At 42.0% G+C, this 25,503-nt stretch overlaps 1 protein-coding gene across 1 annotated transcript; it reads right to left on the reverse strand.

The window, feature by feature from the left end:
* Window positions 1-478: 478 nt before the first annotated feature.
* On the reverse strand, window positions 479-25,383 carry srpk1b (SRSF protein kinase 1b). Its single transcript, XM_071894519.2, has 16 exons — window positions 25,347-25,383; window positions 24,636-24,690; window positions 9,852-9,979; window positions 9,265-9,373; window positions 8,584-8,671; window positions 8,372-8,459; window positions 6,846-6,952; window positions 6,316-6,481; window positions 5,711-5,736; window positions 5,345-5,570; window positions 4,765-5,190; window positions 4,231-4,325; window positions 3,846-3,953; window positions 3,480-3,549; window positions 2,696-2,788; window positions 479-2,315 (listed from the first exon to the last, which is right to left on the reverse strand). The coding sequence occupies exons 1-16, from the start codon at window positions 25,357-25,359 to the stop codon at window positions 2,131-2,133; spliced, it is 1,983 nt and encodes a 660-aa protein (XP_071750620.1). The 5' UTR covers window positions 25,360-25,383; the 3' UTR covers window positions 479-2,130.
* Window positions 25,384-25,503: the final 120 nt, after the last annotated feature.

Raw genomic sequence — 25,503 nt, forward strand, 5'->3', positions numbered from 1 at the left:
AAGTGTTCATTATAGTTTAAGGGCCAGACCCAATGAGGACTTTCTGGCAACGCACCATCTTGGTAGACATGTATCATCATGATAATACTACGACTACTTGTCTTTCTCCTCTATCCCAAACCCATAACCTGATGATGAAATACTGTTGCTTAGCAAAAATAAAAAATCCTCTTAATGTCTGATAGCATTATTATTTTACACACATTTTCATTCAGGAGCTCCAGATGATGCATTAGGCAAATTCATGTGTCACAATCCCACATTAATTGGCAATAATATACAGAATATTTAATATTAAATCTAAATTAAATGGCATTTGTGTACACCTTGATAATTTGTGAATGCAGTGTCTTAAGAGACGCGTCTTGGGGATTTATATCCATACGCGTTTCTGTATCGGTGGCAGCGTGGAATAATTGAGTGCTATCCTGCGACACAACAGGCTTAGCGATGCACAAAATTAAATCCATTTCAGTCACATTTTGAAAATGTTTATTCTTATTACCTACAGAAAAAGATTTTTTGAACAATCAGATGAAGAGGGGAGACATGGACAGAAAAGGAGAGGGGACCTTGTAGAAAAATAGCAAGCAAAGTGGATTTGGGGGCGATTCAAAGCAATATTACAGCATTAGTATTAGTACAACCCATTCTTTTCAAATGCAGTTCTAACACCTCACTGCACAGGGGCAACGCTATGAAAATAAGCTTTAAATGAAGCTACAACTTTCATACAATCAGAACTCACCCAAACGTTTTTCAAGGCATCTCCAAAAAGTGTAAAAAATCTTCAAACCTTCAGCTTGGCAAAGTTGTTCCTCCAATGTACTACTGACAGTCCCGTCTAGAAACTGTACAAAGCTTATGTTGCAGAGAGGGAGAGAGCAAAGGCCAACTCTTTGGTACACTGTATGTACAGTACAAACTGGGTATGGATCCAGATATGATTTCATCTGACTGGTAGTGTGGAAAATGATATATCAAGCCATTCGTCACAGGCAAAAAGTAATGATATTTTAAAAAAGTGATCCAGGTATGAAACGTGTATCCGGCAGCATTTAGTTGTCATCTGCAGACTGCATGCATGAAAAAGAGAGGAAATCAGGATGTCGTTCACATCACATTGTACTAAGTGCTTTTTTAAAGACAACATTGAAACACTGAAAATAATACCAAAAATTCTGAGATTCCACAGTTTGGTTCCTCTAAAGAGCAGAGCATGGTTTCTGATTAACGAGTCTCTCCCCTCACTTAAATAATACTGAACATTGTTGTTGAAAACCTCCTCTTCCTCTTGCTGGCCTCCCCACTCCTGTAGTTCTGCCTGCCTACAAATGTGCACGTGTTCTGTCAACGTAGATATACATGGGCCATGTTGTGTACTTGCGGGATAAAGCTAACTTACTAACAATGTTACTAGTCTCTCTTCATGCCCGTTAGCATTACACAGTTATTAATTCTTAGCACTTTGCGGACATTTGACAGCAGAGACAGCCAAAAGCGTAAAAGTTGGCATGGCTAACATGACTGACAAAAATACAAAATAGATTTGGTTTACCAAGCATCTAAAAACATGTGGTTTGCATGGGAATTCCCGTCTTCTCCATTTGTACACAAGCATGACTTCCTTTTAAATCTGACAGAATCCATTAATAATATCTGAAAGTACCAGAAGAAAGAAAATAGTGCTCTGGAGAGAAAGAGCTTGAGTGAGATAAAAAAAGAGAAAAGAAATATCAAAGAGAGAAGGTCAGATAACTCAAGTCCTACGCAGCCAGTAAAAAAAGAAAAAAAAAGAGCCATAAATAGAGATAGATCTAATCGAGCAGACCTTGGGTTCCTTCTATGACCAGTGTAATCCATAACCAGGATACAGACTCAGCAGCAGTCTCTCTTTTATTATATGTATGTATGCAAGTGTATGTGTGTGTGTGTGTGTGTGTGTGCGTGTGCGTGTGTGTGTGTGTGGGTAGGTAGCCTCTGAGAGCCATGACAGGAGGATGCAGGCACGATGCAGCCACTGGCTCTTGCAGACATGTCTGTTTGTTTACATTTCTGTTTTTCAAGTCCAGGACCTTCAAACCTACATCATCCCTTCACATCATGGGTCGCGGTGCACATGGGCGGCCTCTAGGAGGCGAGCCAAGGATGGGACAGGCACTGGGCAGCGGTGGTCCTCTTCTCAGGCACCAGGTCCAGCATGGGCAGCAAGAAGCTGCTGAAGCAGTCAGCCTCCTCCTTGGACCACTCGTACTTCTCCACCAGCACCTCGAACAGACCCCACGGCTTCAGCTTGGTGATGTGACGCAGCTCGCCTGAGAGAGAGATGAAGACAGAGTGGAGGTGGTGAAAATACAGTACTTCTTTTGTATATGCTTTTCAGTCTTCAAATTAAAAATCAAATATTAAAAATATCAAATATTGCTAAATTAAAATACTGGATTTTTAATATTAAATTATTTAGTATAACAATATTTTTAATAATTGAATAAATCCAAACCACCACCAATAACTTTCCATAACTAAACACAATTTATTTAGTAAGTTCTGTCCTCAAACTGAACAGATGGCTGTTCCCTTGAGCCGTCAGGTGCTTGGTCTAAAATAGTAACTTCTGCAGAAACACCTGAGTATATTCAAAGGTTGCGTTGGACTAAGTGGCAGAAACAGCTGGTGTCAGGGCGGGTGTGTTTACCTTTCTTGGTGAAAAACTCCTTTGAGTATTTGCCTGCCAAAATCAGCTTCCTGGGAACTTTACCGAGCAGTTCAATGATCAACGCTATGTGGTCTACAGAGAGAAAGAGAAACAAGAAGAGCAATAAGTTAGATAGAACCATTTCAATGATGGGGGAAATTGGAGAATTCAGTCCCTTCTACATCACCGCTAAGAGATATAAACCAAAAGTATCTTATAATGCAGTGCAGTGCATTATAAGATAATTTCTTTGCTATTAATTGAATGAGTGGCCAGGTTCTGTCGAGTTTACCTAGCTGTAAACTTTGAGCTTTGACCACATTTTCTAAATTCAACATGTGACAACCCTTTAACTTCTTGGGAAGTCACCTGATAATCTTATTTCATCATTCCTGCAAATTATATTGTGACAAGGGGGAAAAGGTTAATTGTGTTGTCTAGTTTAGTCTTACTGGACTAGGGAAAACAATAACTTAATTCTGATGGCCTGAACAATCTGTTTGGATGAACTGAAATTTAACTGCAGTTTCTCCTGCAAAGGCAATCAAAGTCTCCATTAGAGCTGCATTAATCCAAAACAAAAATTGAAAATCGCAATATGAACTACTTCAATTTCCAAATCACAAGAGGCTACAATTAGTGAGGGGTGCTCAAAATGAACTCCTAAACATAGTATGCTGGTGCTGAGACCAATTTTTGGCCTATAAATTAAATTGCACATTGCAATAATTGTCACAATTCATTGTCATAGCTGATTTGAAAAATCTGGTTTTCTGACACCAACCTTCATCTCTGGAGTAGTCTTCTCCAGAATGGGGTTCAAACAGATAGTCACCAGTAGCAAGCTCAAAGGCCTGAGGAAACAAGCACACATGACCAAACTGTGACAACAGGTAATGAATCAACTCAATCAATTACAAGTCCAACAGTGTGGTTAATGTCAACTTAGCAAACCTTCACTTACTTGCTTTGTTTTCCTTTGTTTGAGAGAGTGTGTGTTTGTGTCCATGTCATGATCCTTCATAATCCTAAAATGTTAGATGCAACCTTCTCCAGCCCTTCACTGGTGATGACTGCTCTTGGCTGCGTGTGTGTGTGTGCGCGTGTGCGTGTGTGCGTGTCTGTGTGTGTGTGTGTGTGTGTACCCTACCATGCACGCCGTGCTCCAGATGTCTGCTGGCGTGCTGTAGCCGGCTCCCATCAGCACCTCCAGAGAGCGATACTGTCGTGTTTGGATGTCGTCTGTGAAATGCTTGTGCTGGAGGAAGGAGGGAGAGATCACAAATGTAATAAAGTAACAAAGAAAGTGCAAGAATGGAGCAGCTGCTTAAAAGAAAGCTGCTGCTTTAACTGACATTGTTCGATCTGGGTTTTCGACATTCAAAAGACCAGACTTAATCCAGAAGAAAACTTGACATAGGACAAAACTTCCAACTTTAGATAGGCCCTGATGAGAGTCCTTTTTTTTAGCAAAAACGTGCCAACACATATTTGTGCCCTAATGAATAAAGTGTCAGAGTGATGTCTGCACTCACCACCCAGCAGGCATTGCCCAGGTCAGCAATCTTAACCTGGAGTTTGTCAGCATTCACAGGTTCCAGGGGATTCACCAACAGGTTGCCTGATGCTCCTGTTAAAGAGAGGAAGAGATGGGAGAGGAGATGGAGAGAGAAGAGGATGGGAGGTGAAAAAGCAGGGGAGGAATGACCAAAAAAAAATTAGACAGCATGGGAGAAGCCCATGAAAGAGTAAAGCTCAGGACACACTAGAGGATTACCAGGCCGATTAACACCATATTTGGCTTTTCCGACAATCGGCAATGAGACAACATCCCGACAACAGCCAATGAGTGTGAGCATATTTACCAATGAGAGACAAAACAATTTGTGAAATCCATTGTTATGTGTGATGCAAAGTGTTTTCTAAAGGCTTCTGCTGTGTCTCCAGCCTTAGACTGCAGAGGTTCTGGGAAGATGTGGTGGCCTGACTACTTGGAATCAACATTAGCCTTCAAATATTAAGTACAAGTCATGCACTAGTTAAGCGTCATCCTTCCCTCTCTCACTAACCATTCTGGTCTTCTTCATCCCCTCCTCTGGTCTCTCCTTGCGTGTCCATCTCCTCCTCCTTCTTCTCCTCCTTGTCTCCCTCCCTTAGCTCTATAGTGACAGAGTCGGGGCAGAGAGAAGCAGGGAGCTGCTGCGGGTCAAGGTGGGGGTCCCCGGGTGTCCCGTTGCAGCTCTCATGGTCTTGCTTGTTATCTAATGCTTTGTGGTTCTCAGTGTTGTCTTCTGGTTGGTTGGCATTCTGTTGGTCTTCCTGCTGCTCTGTATACTGCTTGGTCCCATGTACCTGGCTCTCCGGGCTGTCCTCGCTCGGTGGGGTGGAGGCGAGGCCGTTGCAGTTCACTTCCATCCCGTTCTCTTCCTCTGCCTCATCCTCCCTCCGTTCCTCTCCCTGTGGCCTCTGCTGGGGCTGGTCCTCAGGGGACGAGTCTATGGGAAAGTGGGAAAGAAGATATTTCTAAGAGTGGAACAGAGCCAGCTGTCTGTGCTGACAGTCCATCCACTGTCCTCCATCTGAATCAGAGATAATATTTAACTAAGGCTCCATCCAACTATTTAACTACGGATCCAGCCAGTCAATCACCTGTGATGGCATGGTTAACGATGTCTTGCAGTGTAGCAGACGTGGAGAGGGTGGCTGAAGAGGGGGTGTCTTCTGTGGTCTCTGTCGTCTCTTCGTCATCCTCCTCCTCCCCTCCCTCCGGTGTTGCTCCTCCCTCCATCTCCTGGATCCTCTTCTCAAGCAGCTCCGCCTGCTTCTTCTGCTTCTTCTTCATCTTCTTCTTCTTGTTCTTGGACATCTTGGCCATCTGGGGAAAGCAGGATGGGAGGAGAGAGAGATGGGGGAGACGAACATTGTGAGTTTGACACAACACTGAGGCCATCTAACTTAAATCTAATATGGACATAGTGCTCATATCACTAGAGCTGGTAAAATAATAAGACTTACTGGTTTGGGTGCTGGGGCTGTGCTCACTGTAAGAAATAGGAAAATCAGAGGATTACATTCCACATTTATCGGCGACATATGTGACATATCCAGCACCTCTCTCTATAATTAGTATTCTGTTCAGGGTGGCTGAGTTGATTCACACCCAGCTGTACTAATACACAGTCTCTGCAGCAGCACCAGGCTCAGTGGGAGTCACACACTCCTCTGAGCGAGCTGGTAATTTCCATAACCAATCCACTGGTGACTCACACTGACACACAGCTACGTGCTTCTCTTTTATTAGAAACTTCCCCATGGTTTAAAGTCCCAATCATCCAAGTTTTCTGAGCATTATGGCATACAGCTGGAAAATAATCTTTTTGCAACTTTGCAACAGTTTTGTGCCCCTTGACAGTGCAATCTTAAGATTAACTCCAGTGGAAAGCATTTATTCATTAAAGGACCCATCACTGATCACATTTGAGTAGCCAACCACCAGGTAAGAAACACATCAATCAAACACTGAAAGGGACTGGACCTGCTGACATATCTAAGTAGCAAAGAAAACCTTCTAGATCAGTAACATGCCAATCAAACCACAAGAGAGACAGAAAGGTTGTGACCTGCAGAACCGGAGGGAGGCGCAGCACCAGTCCTCTGCCACTGGGTAGCTTCTGCAGCCATCTTCTTGATGTAGGGTTCATTGACAGTCAGAAGGATGTTCTCTGGTTTGATGTCTGTGTGGATGATCTTACACTTGGTGTGGAGGTAGTCCAAACCCTGTAGGACCTACAGCACAGCAGAACCACAGAGCAGAGAGAGTGTGAAGGATGATCGCTAGCTTAATATCTTTGCAAATGGCACTGCAGCACCTACAGAGACAATGATTTACAAAAGAAAAAAAGATGGGGAATGCTGCCAGTGCTGTCCATTGAATAACTGACTCGGGTCTACAGGTCATGACACTGTTGAAGTGTATTTACACATACAGTATCTCATTTGTAAAGCTGAAAGATGTTGTGCTTCTTTGACTTATGTACATTACTTTATCAGGTCAGATAGAACGAAAAGAGTGAAAAGAGAATTTCCCTTCTGTGTGATTAATATATTAAATCCAAAAAGCTATATTTTAAAATGAACTGTGCAGATGTACCTGTCGTATGATGCTCTTAACACAGGGCAGGGGCAGGCCTTGATAATTGGACTTGATGATCCACTTCAGCAGGTGGTGGCCCAGCACCTCAAACACCATGCACACATCTGGGGAGATGCAAGGTCAAGGACTAATAGAGTAGGATTTCTCAGATGGCTTTCACCCTGGCTATCCACAGATGGATAGGCACTGGGTCAAGGACACCCAAAATAGATGTTGAGCTTAATTCACTCCCTGTGCTGATGAAACTGATGAATTAAATGAATGTTATGCTTTTCTTTACTTACACCTTACGTTTCCTGGACCAATGAAAGCCAATAAAACAGAAAATGCACACACATATACACACAAACATTCCTACACATATTTGTTAATCATATGCCATAACTTTTCCATGTTTTTTGATGGACAGCTGATTTCAATGTACCAAGTCTTGTGTGCATTATCCATTATAGATTTACTAGCAGCCAAACTTGACCCTGACTATTAGATTACTTGATAAAAAAAGATGAAATAATCTCAATGACCTTTCCAAAGGATTTTGGAAATGGATCATTGTCTATAACTTTTCCAGGCACATATTTCAAATTCCATGACTTTTCAAAGTTTTCCATGATTTGAGCCCTTAACAAACATCCAATATACATAAGCGCACACACACATGCCTCCGCTAAAGTGACTCAGAAGACTTCCCAGGGATGTCTGGGCATGCTGCCTGAACACACAGCTGTAGGCTGGATGCAGGGGGAGAGAGAGGGATGGAGCGAGTGTCACAGCATGAGGTCCTGTCACACTTTAAGATGTGCCAATACACACAGCTAGCCAAACGTCAGAGGAACATCTGTGAACTACTGATAGAGGAGGAGGGTGCGAGTGTGAACAAAAACTGCGGCAGATTTAAGGTCCAAAATAGCAATGACCAGCACTGTCTGCAGTAGAACTTTATAATTCAGTAAAACTTTGGCTTAATAACTGTGCTCGTCATTCAAATTAATGCCAGACAAAATGTAGCCTCCTAGCATAGTAACAAGGATGAGCTACTTTAAATGTCTAGCCTGAGGCAATGCAGTCTTATCATTGGATGTTAAACACTTTGAAGTAGCCATTTGGTTTGGGATGAGTATAATCAGTATGTCCAAGCCATCTAATGGAGACGGCAACAGGAGGGAAGAGAAAATGGAAGCTAAACGCCAAGCTATTAACTCGCCGTTGTTCCATTGTTCACTTCCTTCACAGAGTGACGGGGCATGACAGCTCTTGCAAGCTTTCCGTCCTGTTCGCTAGGGGTAGAACTGATAAAATTGGTCAGTATACACCTTTATTAAGGTCACTGTTTGGTACGTTTTCAGTACAGCACAAACAGATGCCATTGCCCACTCTAAATTAGCTTAGTTCACTTGGTAAACAATCAGTCTCATTAAATATGTAAAGCAGCAGCACATATAATAGCAAAACAGGGAGCATCAGATTAAAGTGACATGAACAGTTACTGCTTAACAAGAAGTCTCTTTCTCAGCAGAGGATACGGGTGCCGTTCATGCCAGAAATCTTGAAGTCATCTAGAAGCTGCACCACTTTCTCTCTGCTGGGGTCACTGGGATCCGTGTTTCTCACCTGGAAAACACAAAACGCACAGCAGGACATACAGTGGGTTGTATGAAAAGATTGCAGGACACTGGAGTATAACCAAGTTTGAAAATCTTATCGATATCCATGTCATGATCACTGTGTGCCTTACAGATTTAAGCAATTTGATCTCATCCAGGGCCGTCTCTGTGTAGTGCTCAGCGCTCTTCACCACCTTCATGGCCACAAAGCGCTTCCCCCTGAAAAATACACACATATATTAATTCAATTTATCACACATGGGCAATTTTCAAACATGCAAGGATAATGTGTAAGGATAATTATAATGGCCAAGGCCTTTACTGAAAAAGTGAATTAAAAAAACCTCTCTGACATTTATTAACTAACAAACAGGAGTGATGCTGTATAGCAATCTACACAGTTGTATAATGAATTTCAAGGCTTTTGTGCCAGGTACCTGTATCCATGGCAACAAGATGTCACGTTGCATTGTCTCTTTTTAGTTATATATTTTCTGACATTTTAGCAATTTGAATGTTATTTTAGGCTATGAATATGAATGGATTTAGACTTTTATTTATTTATTTATGGATTTACGCATTATATTCCCTGGCAATTGTTAGATTATTTATGCTATTTGGGTCCCGGTCTTTATTGGAAGTTTTATGGTATTGAGAATGGACACTTATCTGCTACCTAGTGGCTTGCTGAAATCTTCTCATGTTTAACTGGCAACAACTTTTACAGGCTCCTGCTAGATAGCTGGAATTTAACCACAGCAAGACCAAAACCCTGTAAGTTCCACACAGCTCCATTTGGGGAGTCAACTTACTGGATGTCCCAGGCCAGCCACACAGTGGAGAAGTGTCCCCAGCCCAGCTTACGGATCACATGGTACCTCCCGCTGAACAGGTCTCCGATCTTCACATGGTGATATCCACCTGACCAAAAACAGACACATGAATACACGCAGACACACTTACCACCAGTGGTCTTTGATATTGTGTGTTTTTAGTCCAAAACCAATTTTGATAACCAATTTTGATGAAATTTATCAACATCATTGAAAAGCAATCCTCATATTTGGCTTTCAGGGAGTAATTTTGACAAAAAAAACACTATGACGCCTAGTCGGCCACCAAGTTAGCGATACTTGCCATACTATCATCATAGACTACAATTTTCAAACACACACACATATAAATATACACGCTGGGGTTTCGCAAAAATTGCTAACCCTATCTCCAAATTAAATTTCAAGTAAAAACTTTCTTCATCTGTGTATTATCACTAAAATACAGTATATGGCAATTCTGATACTGAACTATAAATGTCGAAGCACCAGTATTTCTGTTGGACGCTGGTATGTACAAACACATTTGATATCTGAAGACAGACCAAGAGCGAGAGAGATCCTACCCCTGCAGTAGTCGTTGGGGTCCTCCTGCTCTTCGTCATCAGAGCCCAGGATCTCCTCATCCTGCTCTGGGAGGGGAGAGTCTGCCTGGCCAGGCTGAGAGCCGCCTCCACGACCATGAGGCTCTGGTCTGATGAGTGGGGGAGAGAGAGAGGGATGGCAAGGGTGGAGAGAAAGGGAGAAAATAGGAGAGAAAGGCAGACAGAGGTGTGTGGGAGAAAGGAAGAAGATGGGATGGGCAGAGGGAGGAAGGGCGACAAAGGGGGGATGAAAGAAGTTGTGAGATGGAGCGACCAGAGACAAAGAGACAGAAAGAGACATTGAGATGACAGAGTTGACACTTGGTGAGAATGTGCTTCCCCATAATATGTCATATTCACAGGCAAGGCATTTTTCCATCAAGAGGTGGCCTTGCTTCATTTACATTCAAGGCACTCAGCTTATGCTCTTATCCAGAGCGACTTATGAGTGCTGCAGTAGAAAAAGACAGATGGGATGTTTTTTAAAGAGAGTAAGTAGAGTGAGTAGAGAGGTGCGATCATTCAGTGGGAAGAGGGTGATGTGAGGTATTTCTTAAAAACATGAATTTTCAGTCTATAGTGGAAGATGTTTCTGCCAGGAGCGGTAAGGTCACCTGTTCTACCATTAGGAAACCAGGAGGGAGAAGAGTCGAGACCGAGTGAAATGATGATCAGGCTGGAGTAGGAAAGGAAGAGTCCAGCGACCGGCAGTGGCAGAACACAGAGTCCCACACAGTCTGGTGTGTGGGACTAGACCGAGGAGGTATATGGGGATGCAGATCCCTTCACAGCCTTGTTCGCCAGCACTGGGGTTTTGAATTTGATTCAATGACCATGGGCAGCTGGTGGAGGGAGTGTAGGAGGGGAGTGATATCCGAAAATTTGGGGAGACTGAACAGGAGGCGGGCTGCAGCATTCTGGATGAGTTATAGAGGCTGGAAAAGTGTTTCAACACCTCTTAGTAACTGCAGACTAGTAAGTTCTACAAGACATGATAAAGTACCATAGTCATTTCTCAAGACTCAATTCAGCCTTGAACAGTTAAAGCTGCACTAGGCAATGTCACACAAGTGGCAGCGAGAGATAACGGTCTGAATTTTTTACAGTTTTAAGGAATTCATACCCTGAAATAAACTGCACACTCCTTGGACAAAAATTTCTTCTCACTGGCTAGTAGGGGTGGATAAAAAAATAAAATAAAATAAAATTGCAATTCCATGCTCCAACTGCTTCTATGTGTGTAAGAGTGTGCTAGACAGTAAATTCACACTTTTTAGTTGTCAGAGATATGTAAATTTGCCCATCTACCCTAAAACACTGTTAAAAAGCAGCTATTGGCAATGTGCCTTGTGTTTCTTGGCCCATTTTGTTTTTTGTTTGGTGGTTATTATTATTATTATTATTATTATTAATAAATAAATGCAGTGGGTTAAATATAGGCCTAGTGGATGAACTTTGTCCATTAGGTTATTTGTTTTGTGCTTTCTTAGAAAGTAGTCCAGAGATACTATGCAAATCATAATCAATAACTAAAATATACTAAAAGCATACTGTAGCTACAGTATATTCTGTTTCTACTCAAAACTATACACCGATGCTCAACATCATAAATCGTAACTAATCTAAAAGATAAACTGCATACAAAGTTTTTGAAGGTACACACATTAAACTCATTAATTCAGATCTGTATTTTAAAATGGAATCAGGGTGTCAGAAGTCATGTAAAAACACCAAATACAGTTTGTTTGTCAAAAACATTTCCCCGGGGAAGCATTCCCCCACACACCCCTTGTGAGCTACTTGTTTGTGGAAAACACTTCCATGATGCACTGCAGGTGTATGCACATGCAAACACAGACAAAGGACAAAGAAACAGTGCAGTGTAAAAGTGGATCAGCACAGCTAAGTGTCCTGGTTAGTAGAGCTGCTGCAGAGCTGGACATTTTCAACTCTGCCTGTCCTCATACATCTTTCCCTCCTCCCTCCCTCTCTTCACTTGAGATTCCAAGGTCATTTTAGCTGTTGAGACAAAAACCAGCTAGTCTGCTTGTACTACAAGGGCAAACACTGGACTGAAGGATAGTAGGATTTCATTATAACACCTGATGAACTCCCAAAGTATAGCAATAGTAAACATTAGGGTTACACAATACTTTAATACTGCCAACTACTGTTCTACCTTACAACACCAATGGTACCAATATGAAACTGGAGGAAAGCTTTTAGATAGCATCAATATATCTACAAAAGATGCACCCTCTTGTCCAAATTTTGAAGAATATCATGACAACAAAGTTGATAACCTAATCTTTGGCATGGTACTGTGATACTTTGGTTGGTAAAGTATCATTAAGGTAAAACTGCAGCATTGTGACAACCCTAGCCACTATACATAAAGAGAAACTGTACAATTAAAACATAGGTTTTTATAAACATAAATAAGTGAGATAATATGTCAGAATCTCGGCAATATTGATAGCGCTATTTGCTCTGCTACTTGCTTTCAAAATAGATTATGTGATTGGGGTCTTTGACCAGTTGAGGTAAAGTTTAGAGCAGGAGGGCTTTGCTCCATGTTGTCAGTCGGCATGTAGCTGGTGACTGGGTGGGTAGAGGAGGGAGGGGAGAGGAGGGCTAAGTGCATTCTTCTTCCTGTTTTCCTTCAAACTTACCTACTGTGGCTCTAAGCAATGTAAATGGAAGTCCAGGTTGAAACATCACCACACAACCAAAAAAGTATTAGAGTCCTTCGACCAAGACCTAATATCATTAAACATTAATTGTATTGTTGAATAACTAATGGTGATTCCGCAATGCTTAAATGAATAGGCTGTGTTGTGTGAATCTGAACATAGTGGAATAAATTATTAAAATCCAATTCTCCGGTTATCCATATAGGACAGCTCACTGGAGAGTAACACAGACCATGTGTGTTTTAATAAAAAGCCTACATAGGGATTCAAGGTGGAAATAAAATCAGCTGACTGAAACAAAGGCCACCAGCTGGTGAAAGAGCAGCATGCCACTACAACCAGCAGGGAGAGGTTAGTTCTACTGATCCAGCTGCAGAAACGTATTACTAGAGAACACTGCTCAGTCCCCAAGTCAGTCAACAAAAAAACATGCATACCATGCAGGACACACACACACACAAGATAGAGTCAAATTATTCTCCCGCATCATTCTCTTGTTCTTGTTTTTAGTCCATTTAGGAACTGACTTGTTTGTTGCTAGAAAGTAGGTGATTTCAGTTGATTATTTTAAGTGCTCTCTGGTGCTATCCATGGTGCTGAAGAAGAGGCTGCACCTGACACGCTCTCTGCCCACTATATCCACATTCACAAGCAAAAATACTGTTATTATTGAGCAAAAATCTATTGTTGGGGCTCCAAGTGAAATAATCGTAATTTCACAATGCAATGTATTACAATTCATTTTTCTTTCACTGGTTGCAGGAAAAAAAGGGAAATATTCTGTTGCTAATGGTCTTTTGAACTTTAAATAAACAAATAACTTTCTGTCAATGTATAGACAGTGTATGGGATCAGTATTCTCTCTCTCTCTCTCTCTCTCAATCCCAACTATAGCATTTATATAATTGTTGATTTTTTTTTTTTCCATGTTGACTTTTCCATCATGACCAATACTCACAGCTCAGCACTGCTATCTGAAGATGCTTTATGTATCCAGACTGTGGAGAGGCGGCTGTCTGAGACTGGCAGCCACTATACGAGTTGTGCTGTTGGTAATTAGCTGATCATGGCATGCTGTAGAGGTAAGGATGGCCTAGAGCTTATAGCAAGAAAATCTGTTCTGTGTGCGCGCATGCACACACACACACAGCAAACAGATGTTTCATACACAACTTCTTTTTTTCACTACTAAATGGAGACCTCAAACAAACCCACAGCTGTCGAATACAACAAACCTCTGATTTGAATCTATCAAAGCAAACTCTTTTCACCAAGCCATTTACAAAGCACAGCCGCTCTGTGTGTTGCGTATTTGGGCTTTGTGTTTTAGTGAAGCCTAGCTTAAGTTATTAAGTAAAACCTTAGTCAAGTAAAAAGCTTGTGGATGGGGCTCCGGAGGATTTGGAGCTAATAAAAGCAAGCCCCACATTATCTGTTAAGCTGCGGGAGGGTCTAGGAAGCTCACTTTGCCATCCACACTTATAGTTTATTGGTAACTGTGGTTTATTGTTTCTGAGATCTGTAATTTTCTGGTGCATGCAACAAATTCAGTTTGACTTCACTGGATGTGATTTGTTTACAATGTTTAAGTCACAAGGATTAGCACGCCCGGCTAATCAATTCATTGGCTTGAGCCTGAGCAGCAGGACCACTTTGGATGCATCCTGGCAAAAAGGTGTTTACAAAGCTGCATATGTTCAGCTGCCTGCTCAACCCAATTGTTTGTCTTATTGCTCCTAGAAATAATAAAAAAAAAAAAATTACAACATAGGGCTGAAGTCATAGCCTAGGAGGTCGTGGGGGGATTCCAAATTATAAATTAGGTCCTTAAGCTCTGTGACAACAAGCGTAATATTTACAATCACATCAAAATGAAAAACAGGCTTAAGTCCACCAGAGAATTAATCAGCATTTGCCATTACATTCAAGGAAGGTTTTTATGTGTAGGAGGTAACTTAAAAAAAAAATAAATAAAAAAAAATAAACCCTTGGCAGCAACTCGGACCAAAAGATTTTGATTATTATTCATCCTGTGATTCTGCTTCTACACATACCCCCATCTGCTGTGAGATTTGATTCAACCTCTTCAAAGAAAAGGTTACGCTGATGTGGGCGTACTCACAATGTTTGATTTGTTCTGAATGTTTTTCAACCTTGAGATGTGAGGCCTTTAACAAAATCAACAGTTTGGGTCTCCCTATTTTTGACAGGAGCATCAAAGTGAGGAGAGCCCAAAATTCCTCTTCCGTTTTTAGGTGTGAAAAGTGGTAGGTATTTCTTGTTTCTGCTTTTACAGTTCCCTATTAACTGTTAACAAGGTAGCACGATGAACATGTCCATGTGTCACCCAAAGCCATTCTGACCTGGTCTTTGTTCAGGAATTAACAATATGTTCCTAGTTAGACTAAGTGCTAAGTGAAGAGGCAGAAGCAAAGTGGAAGAGAGTGTAAAGATGGAGAGGGTATGAATGAGTGAGTGACAGAGAGAGCAGGCAAGCAATAAAGTGCTCCAATCTTTCTCTGACACTGACTGACTGATTGTGGTTAAAGCAATCTTAGCAGTCGTGAGAACTTTGTCAGCCAACACACTGCATGGCAAAGGCAGGACCAACACTGCATGCACACACTACATACAACTTACTCAACACACACACAAACTTAACAGGTAATTCAGTGACTTTTCTCTGTACCCACTAATACTTCACTTGTGCTTCAAGTGAAAAATTCCCATTCCCTCTTGCTTGCTCTCTCCCTCTCTCTCTCACACACACACACACACACACACACACGTGCACGCTTTGGACTACAGATAACAACAGGGACAGAAGGGGACAGAATGGTGAGGAGGTTAGAGGGACAACGTCAACATGAGAGAAAACGGTGAAAAATATAGAAATATGTACCAGATATTTATGACATAAAAATGACATTTGTCCTTTGAACCATTGGGTGCATTCACACCTGACAAAAAAAGGTCTTAGCAACCTTTAAGATCATGCATATAAGTCTTTCTCTCTCTGACTGCAGTAAATCGACAGTTGGAAAGAGACAGGTCAATGTCAATGCCGTCTCTGATCACCAGACATGACAAGCATGCACACACAAATCAGGGTACTTTTCAAGGACTTCTACAACACTCAAGACACTGTGACCCATCTCAAGACACCTAGAACTGTCTGTGGTTGTCACATTCACGCACACACACACACACACCCTGCTCTTACCTGCAGGAAGCACGGATGCCCATGGGACGTAACAGAGAGAGGAGAGGAGAGAATGCAGGTGTTAGAGACCCTCTCACTCCATCCGCCAGGAGAAAAAGAAGGATCAGAGGACCAGGGGAAAGAGGGGGATAGGGGGTGAAAAGTAGAGTGGAAAAGGAGGTGGATCAGTGCTGATGAGTGAAAAGCAGAGATTGCGGAGGAGTGGTGGTGGCAAACAGAGTGAAAAGGGGGAAAGCAATGGGAAGAAGATGGGAGAAAGAGAATGGAAAGGAGAAGAGTGGGAGAAGACAAATGCAGCGAGGAGAGGAAGAGGAGAGAGAAGGAGAGAAAAAGGGAGAAATGTAGAGGCTCTGCCGCAGGCTGAGCACAGAGGCAGAGTGCTGGAGCGCAGGGCACCACTGCTCACTCTCTCCCTCTCTCTCTCTCTCACATTAACTCTCTCCCTCTGTCTCTGACCGAGAACTCTCCTTGGCTGTCGTCAGACCCCAGGCCCCTCCCCCTTCCCTGAGAGCTGGGACATGATTGGCTGATGCAGCGCAGCACTGCATTGCAGGTGAGGGACGACAGCAGTTCCCCTCCTCCTCCTCTGACCAAAACAACACCAGTCCTCTTTCCCCTCTCCGTCTGTCCATCATCCTCATCACCCCCATCTTGTTCTTCTACCATTCCAGCACTCTTTCACTATCTCTCTCATTGAAACAATACTGTTGAGCCAGTTTGTTTTGCATCCATTATGCCTCTGCCTGTGTAGGCTTTGTTGTTGTTGTTTTTTGCAATGCTAGGTGGCCTGCTTAAGTGTTTGCTGTGCCACCTTAATGAAAATCTGAACCCCTAGATGCATGGGCAGCAATCAGCAGGGAACCCACAATTAAAATTGGATTCTTGGCCTCATGTTTTGATGCATTACAATTCACTATTTCATAATATCACTACATTTTCAAATCAATTCAAATTTATTAACTGTTACGGCCATGCAATGAATCGAAAATCGGTCCTCACCCACAATTTAAGTTGCACGTTGGGGAAGCTTTCAATCAAAGCAAGTCCTGAGAGGATTGGGCACTTCATACGTAAGCCTCAAGGCTCAATTTTTGATAAATTATGTTAACTCTTAGCCATATTATATGTCAGCTTATCGGCCTATAGCATCCACTTTCACTGCTATACTGACAATGCTCAGTTGTATCGCTCAAACTATCCCCGTAATTTGTCGCCATTACATAGCTGTCAAGCTGATATCTAGAACTGGATGGCCCAACATTCCCTTTAACTAAATGCAGACAAAACTGAAGACCTTGTTAATAGTCCTGAACACATCTCAGGCCTTAGAACGGGTCTTTGGCGGTGCCCCTGTCGAGAAGGACAGATGACATCATGCCAATTTGCATCTTAGTGGCATCAGCCATACCTCTTTAAGGTTGTCTGCAAGTTAAACCTAAGAGTCTTGTCAAGACCTTTTTAATGCTAGTTACAATTAAATATGACCAATTTTGCCAGTGAAATGAACATGAATATGAAAATATGTTGTCTGTACAAATCTGCATGATTAGGCTGATTTCTACTGTAAGCAAATTAATCAAGATTACTTAAAATAATTTAATCTTGATTACTTTTAGCTCTGTACATCAAGTCTGTCTATAAGTTTGGATACCTTTGATTCATTTTTTAACCATTAAAAAAGGTGGTTTAGACATATTTTACCAAATAAGGTGCACTGCAAAGATTAAGACACTTGCATTACAGTGCATTACACTTAAAAGTGCATTTATACTATAACACAAACCACCTATCGACAACCGGTGAAAGACAACAGTCTCAATCAATAAAAACACCCTCCCAAGGCAGACTTCTGCCAACTTTTCTACTAATCAAATGGAAACACAAACACAAAAAGCTCTTTGGAAAAAAAGACCTGAGAGTGAGCCATGTTCTGTCCGCTTTCAACTCTGTGTTGAAACAGACCTAAACAAACATCCTTGTGCATAAAATACATAGCATATTTCAGTTACAAAGCTGAAGTATGCAAAGTGGAATACATATAGTCTGTCTACAGTCAAACACGTTTTATAATAACAAAAATAAAATGTCATTGTTAGAATATACTGATGTCTCATAGCAGAAACTCTTCCTCCATCGATGTCATGCATGATCATTGTTGCGTATTCATGAGGACTGGTAGAAACTGGGGGCAGGGCTCAAAAATTATATGCACAATTTTTTCCAAAACCAATTGCATGCCCTTGTAAATTATGTTTATGATGATGCGGAGGCACTGCATTTTTGGCATATAACATTATCAAATCCCCCACATTCCTCCAACTAGATGCAAAAATATTGTAATCATAAGAGGTTGACTGATCAGTTTAGCCCAAATTCTTATGGCTTAATTCATTAGAGGTTTTATTAACATTTGGCAATCAGTGGATGTGAGCGCTGCTATGCGCTGACTCATTATGCTCTTTGCCAAATTAAAACATTCACACCATAATATTATAATACAACGTGTTTCTAATTAATTACATTTCTTCAAAAAGAAATTGTTAATAAAGGAGAGGGGCACAAGATAGAAATAGAAATAAATTCCAAATGAGTAAACAAGCTTATTGTAAATTTTATTCGGTGTTTTAAATTTATGATTGTATTGTATGATTGCGTCCAGGATTCCACAATCCCAAAATCTCCTATGGAAAATAGATTGCAGAGCAGAAATAAATGTTGCAGCACAGTAAAAAAGACAATCCTTGAAATTGTGCAGTACAATTTCCAAAATGCCAAAATGCATGAATTTTATGACGGAGCACAATGTGAACAAAAACCATGGCAGCTGAAAGGGGACAGGTGAGTAAAGTTTAAGTGCTACTAACATGGGTCTTCTGTTAGCTAGTGAATTCACTGCATACAGGCAAGCTGCTAGCTTCTTCTGTCTGACAAGCATAAGGACGCCTGCAGCAGCACTGCCACCTGTTCTGAAACCCCAATGTAGAGGCTGAGTGATATGGCATATTTTAGGTAATTTCTAACAATTTATGCCCATTTTAAATATCCATGAATCGTTGCAGAAAATAGAATGCAGGTCTTTATCAGATTTTTTTTTCCTGTGGAAAACTGAGGGGTCTAATAAAACACAGCACCAAAGACAATAAAATAAAACTGAAGTTTGGTTAAAATAAGGCAGACAACCAGCAAGAGTTTGTCATTGCTGGCACAAAAGAAGTCACACCAAGACAACTGTGGTCCCAGCAGTGCTCACAAATGTAACTTCCCTATTGCACAGATTAATATTAGGTTGCATATGTAACAAAAATGGTCAAACTATACAGCTCTGTACACTTAAAACTACTGATAATGTAACTGTCAAGCACACAAAGAGCCTATTAATTGATCACTGTGGCCTGGGCCAGATTTCCCAATGGACCTTTCTTAAGCGAGTGAGAGTGATTGTGCCAACAAAGACTGCAATCTAATACAACACCACATCCACTTGACGTTTCCTGCTTCACTCCTGTGCACAGATCTGACATGACAGAGAGTGTCAGCATCCCCTGGTTTCTCTTAGCCTTGCTGTTTCCACCCATCCAGTCCTATCAGATCTCTGAAGCAAAACAAACAAGGGTACAGACGAAGGAAGAGCTCTTTGGGCTGGAATGTGGCCAAAGTTTATATCCTCTCTTCTTCCCCTCCCTCCAAATAAAATCAATGCTAAATGCCTGGACAGCAGAATGAAACAGCAGCTCTAGGTAACTGTATTAGGGCTGAAGGTGCTAGGCACTGACAATGTAAATGAGCATGCTGCAGCGCCTGCACCTTAGGACTCCAACAGCGACTGGAACAATACGAGTGTCTCTGTGAAGAGACGATGCTTTTTGCATCCCTAAACGTCCATAAAACAAGCTCAGTGTCTATTTTCATCTTAATGTGATTAGTAAATTCAAATAAACTAAAATGTGCACTATTAAGAGCAGTGCTATACAGGTTAATACTGTTTGAGAGAAAGTTGTCTACATGGAGACAATGTTTAATGTTAAATCCAGACATCGTATAAAGTGGGCCTCCAGGCAGAGATTGCATGACCTGTCAGTCTCAGAGAAAAAGAGAGAAAGAGAGCGCGCATGTAGTAGGACACCATCAACCGTGTTTGCTTACTGCACCAGTTAAACCACTGCAGTCGTTCTCTCACTTCACAAAACAAATCTCCTCTTCCCGCTCTTACAGCTAAAAACTCGGTATCCCCATGGCCTAAAACCACTTTGCCGCCCCCACTTATTGCATTTGTTGGGAAAGAAGGGTAATGGGTAACCTGCGGGGGGAGGAGAGAGCAAGAGAGAGAGGGAGAGATAAAGGGACACAGAGCTGTAGTGGGCTGCAGATGATAAAATGATAAAAGATGTGATGGTTATGTAATGAACTGCAGTTATGGCTGGGAGAGAACAGGGAGATTGGGAGAGATGAAGGCAAAACACAACAGAACAATAGTGCTGTAAATACACTGGAACACTGGCTATTCCATGTTCAGTCTCCTGGGTGCACATGCAGACCTTACACTGAAGGCACAAAAAGCTACAGAAACAAGTGATTTACAAAAAGGAGGAAAATGAAGAATTAGGTTTGGATTGAGAAAAAGAGCAATCTGCATATTGGATATAAAGTTATAAAAATGAGGAGGGCAATAAGCTCTTTCAAAGAGCTGGCTGCCAAATCCACCAGGCACATCATCAATCTCGATCTTTCGTTCCCCAGCTCTCTCACACTCACGCACGCACACACACACACACACACACACACACACACACACACACACACACTAAGCAAGACACACGGGCAGGTAGTCAGGTACCTAGTGGAGCAACGACAGTCAGCATCTGCTCCCTAATTAAAAATGTATCGGCCCATCAATAAGTCAGCCAAGCTCCCTGTAAACTGGCATCGGGCAAACACACACACAAACACTTGCTGAAACCACCACTGCCCTGAAAAACTCTAAACCACCCACATATCCAACAAGTAGGGCAGACATACGCAAAGTCTCACTCTTCCATCTCTCTCTGTCAATCTCTCCCTCTCACACACACACACGCAAGATTTGGTGTGCCACTCACTTGCACCTGAGACCGCTGGCTAGCTTCACCACAGCTGTGTTGATAGAGAAGATCCAGTCCAGCAGCCACATGGCCCAGTGGACACGAGGCTAAAGCTATGTTACCCCACACTAGAACAGACTGCGCAGGGAGAGAGGGGGGCTCAGCGAAGCTAGCCCAAGACAGCTGTGCTCTGGGACAAGGTCTGTGCTCAGCTCCCCTCTCTTCTGACTCTTCCACTGAACACTGGCTGCTGCTTCCTCACTGCACAGCTACCACAACAGAGCTACTGAAACAAGAGAGTGGGAGGGAGGGAGCGTGATCGGTGCAAGGGCAAGAGAGACAGAGATAGAGAGAGATAGAAAGAGAGAGAAGAGTTACAGAAAGAGGGAGGCAGACTGGGAAGGAGGCAGAGAGGAAGGGAGATGGGGTGCGTATTCGGAGACGAGGGGAGCAGAGAGGAGGGAAGAGGTGTAGTTATGTAGGCTCAGGAGGAGAAAAATGGAAAGTGCAGCAGAAAAAGGTGAAGGGAGAGTGTAGGCCTAAGACAGGGGGAAAGGAGGATGGAGGTGTGGCTGTCTAAAAGGCAGATAATGGGAGAGGAGGAAACTAACAAGACTGTTAGTAGTGATTGCAATAATGTGGCAGCACATAAAGAAAAATATTGCAGAGGGGGTGGAGATAAAAAAGGGTTGGAGGTATTGTGAGCCGACATTATTGGCCGATATAGACCTTGCACAGATGCATCGGCAAAGGTTCCTCCGATGAGACACCGATAAAATTCTTCTAAATAATAGTGAAATGGAGCGATGAACACGAAATAAATAGCCTCGACAACTTCACGAGTCATACAGCCAGGCCCATTCACCGCGCTGAATGTATAGATTTGATGGTGAATACTAGCGTGCAAGTTTCTACAATAAAAGACTAACCCTTTCATTCAACTTTCCGTCAGTAAATAAATGCCCGAGCCCTTAATGTCCCTCTTCTGATTAAACATTGTTTAATTCACCAGCTGCAGTAGCCACTTGTTAACTAGCCAGCCACACTGGCTAGCTAGTCAGTAGCAACAAGATCGGTTACCAGTGGTAAAGGTATACCAAACACACACACCTGGACAATGGACACATAACCACACCGGGCACTTTCACCAAAATGGGATGGCAGAACTACATGTTCCCAGCACAATCACTCTCCCTAACTACCATGATCCCTTCCTTCTCTCTTTCAACCACACACACACACACACACACACACACACACACTACTACACTACACTACTACAAACACAGTTTTATGATGCTCCAACAACAACCAATATATCAATGTGTCACCCTCTATGCAGGAATGGAAATGTTACCAACCTCTGGCAAATGTTCTTCTATTTGGGGCCGGGCTGAACCAAAACCACCCCCAAGAGCCACAATTTTAATGTTGTCTAGTTGAGTTCAAGATGGTTAATAGATCAGCGTTACTATAGGGCTAGACTAATGCCCGTCCCTGCTTCTGAGTGTCAGTCATTAAAACTAACCAACAATTGACTGAGAGCCTAGCAGGCAGACAAGTTCCCAGAGCCCCGTCCACTAAGGGGCAGTAGGGAAGATAACAAAAGTGTGTGTGTGTACAGAAAGGAGGAAAGAGGGCTAATCAAGACAACAAGCTCATCAATAATTGGCATGACTCCTTTGAGGCTGTCTGTGTGTGTGTGTAGTGTAGAGTCAAGCTTGAGATAGATTTGCTTTGAATAAACCTACCTTGCTCCCTGTTGTCTAATACTTGGAACACAGTGCACCCTTACACATGGAAACACTACAGCCTGCAGACAACATTTTCAGCCTTGGATCTTAATTTATTTTGATTGATCAATAAATTTATCAAAAGAAAAAAACGAAACTATTTTACATCTAACCAACATGTTGCCTAATAAATGAATAATAAAGAAGAGAAGAGTTTTTGTCTGTTCTCCCCGTGTTCGCATGTCCTCCACGCTTCCTTCCAATGGAGACTCTAAATTACCCAGCTATGAATGTGAATGTGAGCGTCTGTCTCTCAGTGTTAGTCCTGTGATGGACTGGCGACCTGTCCAGAGTGTTTCCCTGCCTTCCACCCCTATGTATGCTGGGATAGGCCCCAACAGCCAGTGCAACCTTGAGGAGAATTAAGCGGGTAGAGAAAATGAATGAATGAATAAGCTACCATAGGAATGTAGCTTTTAACGCTGAAAAGGGGGCATCCTGGTGACTCAGTGGTCTAAGGTGCATATCATGTAACCACAACGTCCTGTGTTTGAATCCAGCCTGGGACCTTTGTCACATGTCACCCCCCCACTCTCTGTCTTTCCCACAATCTTTCCTGTATCTCTTCACTATAGACTATCTTATAAAGGCAAGAACGTCAAAAAATTATCTTTAGCCTGCTACTTCAACCAACCAGAACTATTGTCATATAACATAGATCAAGTATGACAACTTACATCATACTCCAACAGCCTCACCCTCTAATGTGTTAAAATGCAACTAACCAATATAGGCCTGTCTCAGATATTCCAATAGTATACGAATATAATAAGCACTAGAATTTTATATTTTGGCACAATCAATCACTTGTCCTTTTTTTATTTACACATAAAAGCAATAGAAACTGAAAAGAAAAAAGAAAAGACATAAAGTACAAAACAGAAGCCAGAGGCTTATGAACATAGTACAATATAATGACTAAATCATAACAGTGCAGAGAATCAGGACATGCAAGATTAACGTTAATTTAAAAAATCTAATTAAAAATAAAACAAAGCTAACGTCATGTTAACTAAGCTATGGTTTTGTGTGTGTGTTGTGTGCATGTTTGCATGCATGTGTGTGAGAAATACACAGACTAGACCTTTGAGAAAATTACCAATTCTATACAGTAACAGGGTATATAGGTGTGTTGAAGAATACCATTTGGGTCTAGAGGAAACATAATAATTTTATGTTAATCAACAATCCATGTACTGAGCAGGCTGGACAGCCTCAGTCTGGGAGGAAGGGCGGCCTGTCTTGTATGGAACTGGGAATATAAGGCTAGCACATGTATGTATAACCCACAATATGACCATAATGTATATCTTTACTGTGTGTGTACTGTAACTTCTACATTTCCTTTCTAGTGCACTTTTAAGTTGTTTATGCACTGATGTGTATTTTGTACTATGGAACAGCCTGAGTCGACACATTTCTTCCAGGCAGACAGCATACCCCTTAACAGTAGCAGTCAGTTTTCAGCGTAGCATTTCTGCTCAACTAAACTAAATTTAAAAAAGTTTGAGGGACAGATTGTTTTTTGCATAATCAGAAGATATAGCAGACAGCATTAATGTTCCTTTCTCACTATTGACATCTGTTCCAGACACACACGATAATCCTTGGTATGAAGAGGACTGCAGCCTCTCTGAAGCAGCCTCACTCTGAACCGATGGTCAGAGAAACACACTAAACAATAGGCTAAGATTTTTCAAGTCAGCTTCTCAGGCCCACTTTTTGCATTTTGTTAATTCAAGTGGGACTATTCCATGTTCCATCATTTGGGCAATAATCACGTCAAATCATGTATGACAAGGAACAAAGTTTCCTGCCAGGTGATTCAGTGCAACTCTACAAGACCATCAGCAGTACCTGCATGGTCTGCAGTGCACATGAGGCCAACTAACATCAATGGGAATGAGACTCTTATCTCCTGCTCGGTGGAAATCGACTGCGATATAAAAGCAAGCAGAAGATGCATATCATCAACTTACTTTTTGCCAGGTTTTTTGGGCTTCGTCCTCTTCTTCCTCGCCTGCATTGCAAGTACTAGTAAAAAGAGATAAAGTCGTTGAAACACCAACACAGTTCCAAAGCTACCAAGTGTATTTCCAGCGCCAAACTGTTGAACAAACTACTTTATTACGTTATTTTAACGAAAAATAAAACTATTTCATGTTTGGTCTGGCCAGGGCTGCAGGTGTAAGAAGGTCGTAGTGTTGGCTAACATTAGCAACGCTAACTGGCTAGCAGGTAACGATAAGTTAGCAGAAGTGAAAGCCTTTGGAATAATTTAAGCCGGCCTTGGCGGTGTGCTGCCCCATTATATATTGGCATTCGCGCTGCATACATACAGTACTGCTTTTCACTGCCACTATTACAAATGGGTTGTTCGGTATCATGTCAAGTCCTGGTAAGCTTAGTTTGTAGCTTTGAGGACCCAAGAACTAAGTTTTCATTCTAAGGCTGTTGTGTTGGCTAAAAGTTTTGGCGCAGACTTGTTCACTGTCAGATGCTAGTGTAGCAGCTAGCTAGCTCTAGCATGCTGTTGCTCACACAGAGCAAAGCGCATGGTTCACTTTTCCTTTTCATCAGCAAGTACGAGTTCTTGACAATCATTTTGAGAATCAATTTATCAGATACATGTCTATAACTAAAAGCGTGTGTATTGAGTCTTCGATATTGAGCATTTTGGAGTACGTTACCTTTTCTTTCCATGTTGATAACGAGTCGGGAGATAAGCTGCCTTCAAGTGCTGTTGGAAATGTCGGAACTCAGCAGTGAGCGAACGTGAACGTCCCAACAGAGTGGCAAATACCAGTGGGGAACGTCGGGATTTTCTCATACCAGAGTTATGGAGAG

This window comes from Centroberyx gerrardi, chromosome 5, assembly GCF_048128805.1.
Source record: "Centroberyx gerrardi isolate f3 chromosome 5, fCenGer3.hap1.cur.20231027, whole genome shotgun sequence".
Lineage (NCBI taxonomy): Eukaryota > Metazoa > Chordata > Actinopteri > Beryciformes > Berycidae > Centroberyx > Centroberyx gerrardi.

Excerpts from the sequence above, each read along its gene's own strand:
- srpk1b (XM_071894519.2), bottom strand. Across the intron at positions 6,482-6,845 it reads TTAAGAGCATCATACGACAG|GTCCTACAGGGTTTGGACTA; the intron begins GTACATCTGCAC and ends GCTGTGCTGTAG. Across the intron at positions 4,326-4,764 it reads GGATGAAGAAGACCAGAATG|GAGCATCAGGCAACCTGTTG; the intron begins GTTAGTGAGAGA and ends TCTCTTTAACAG.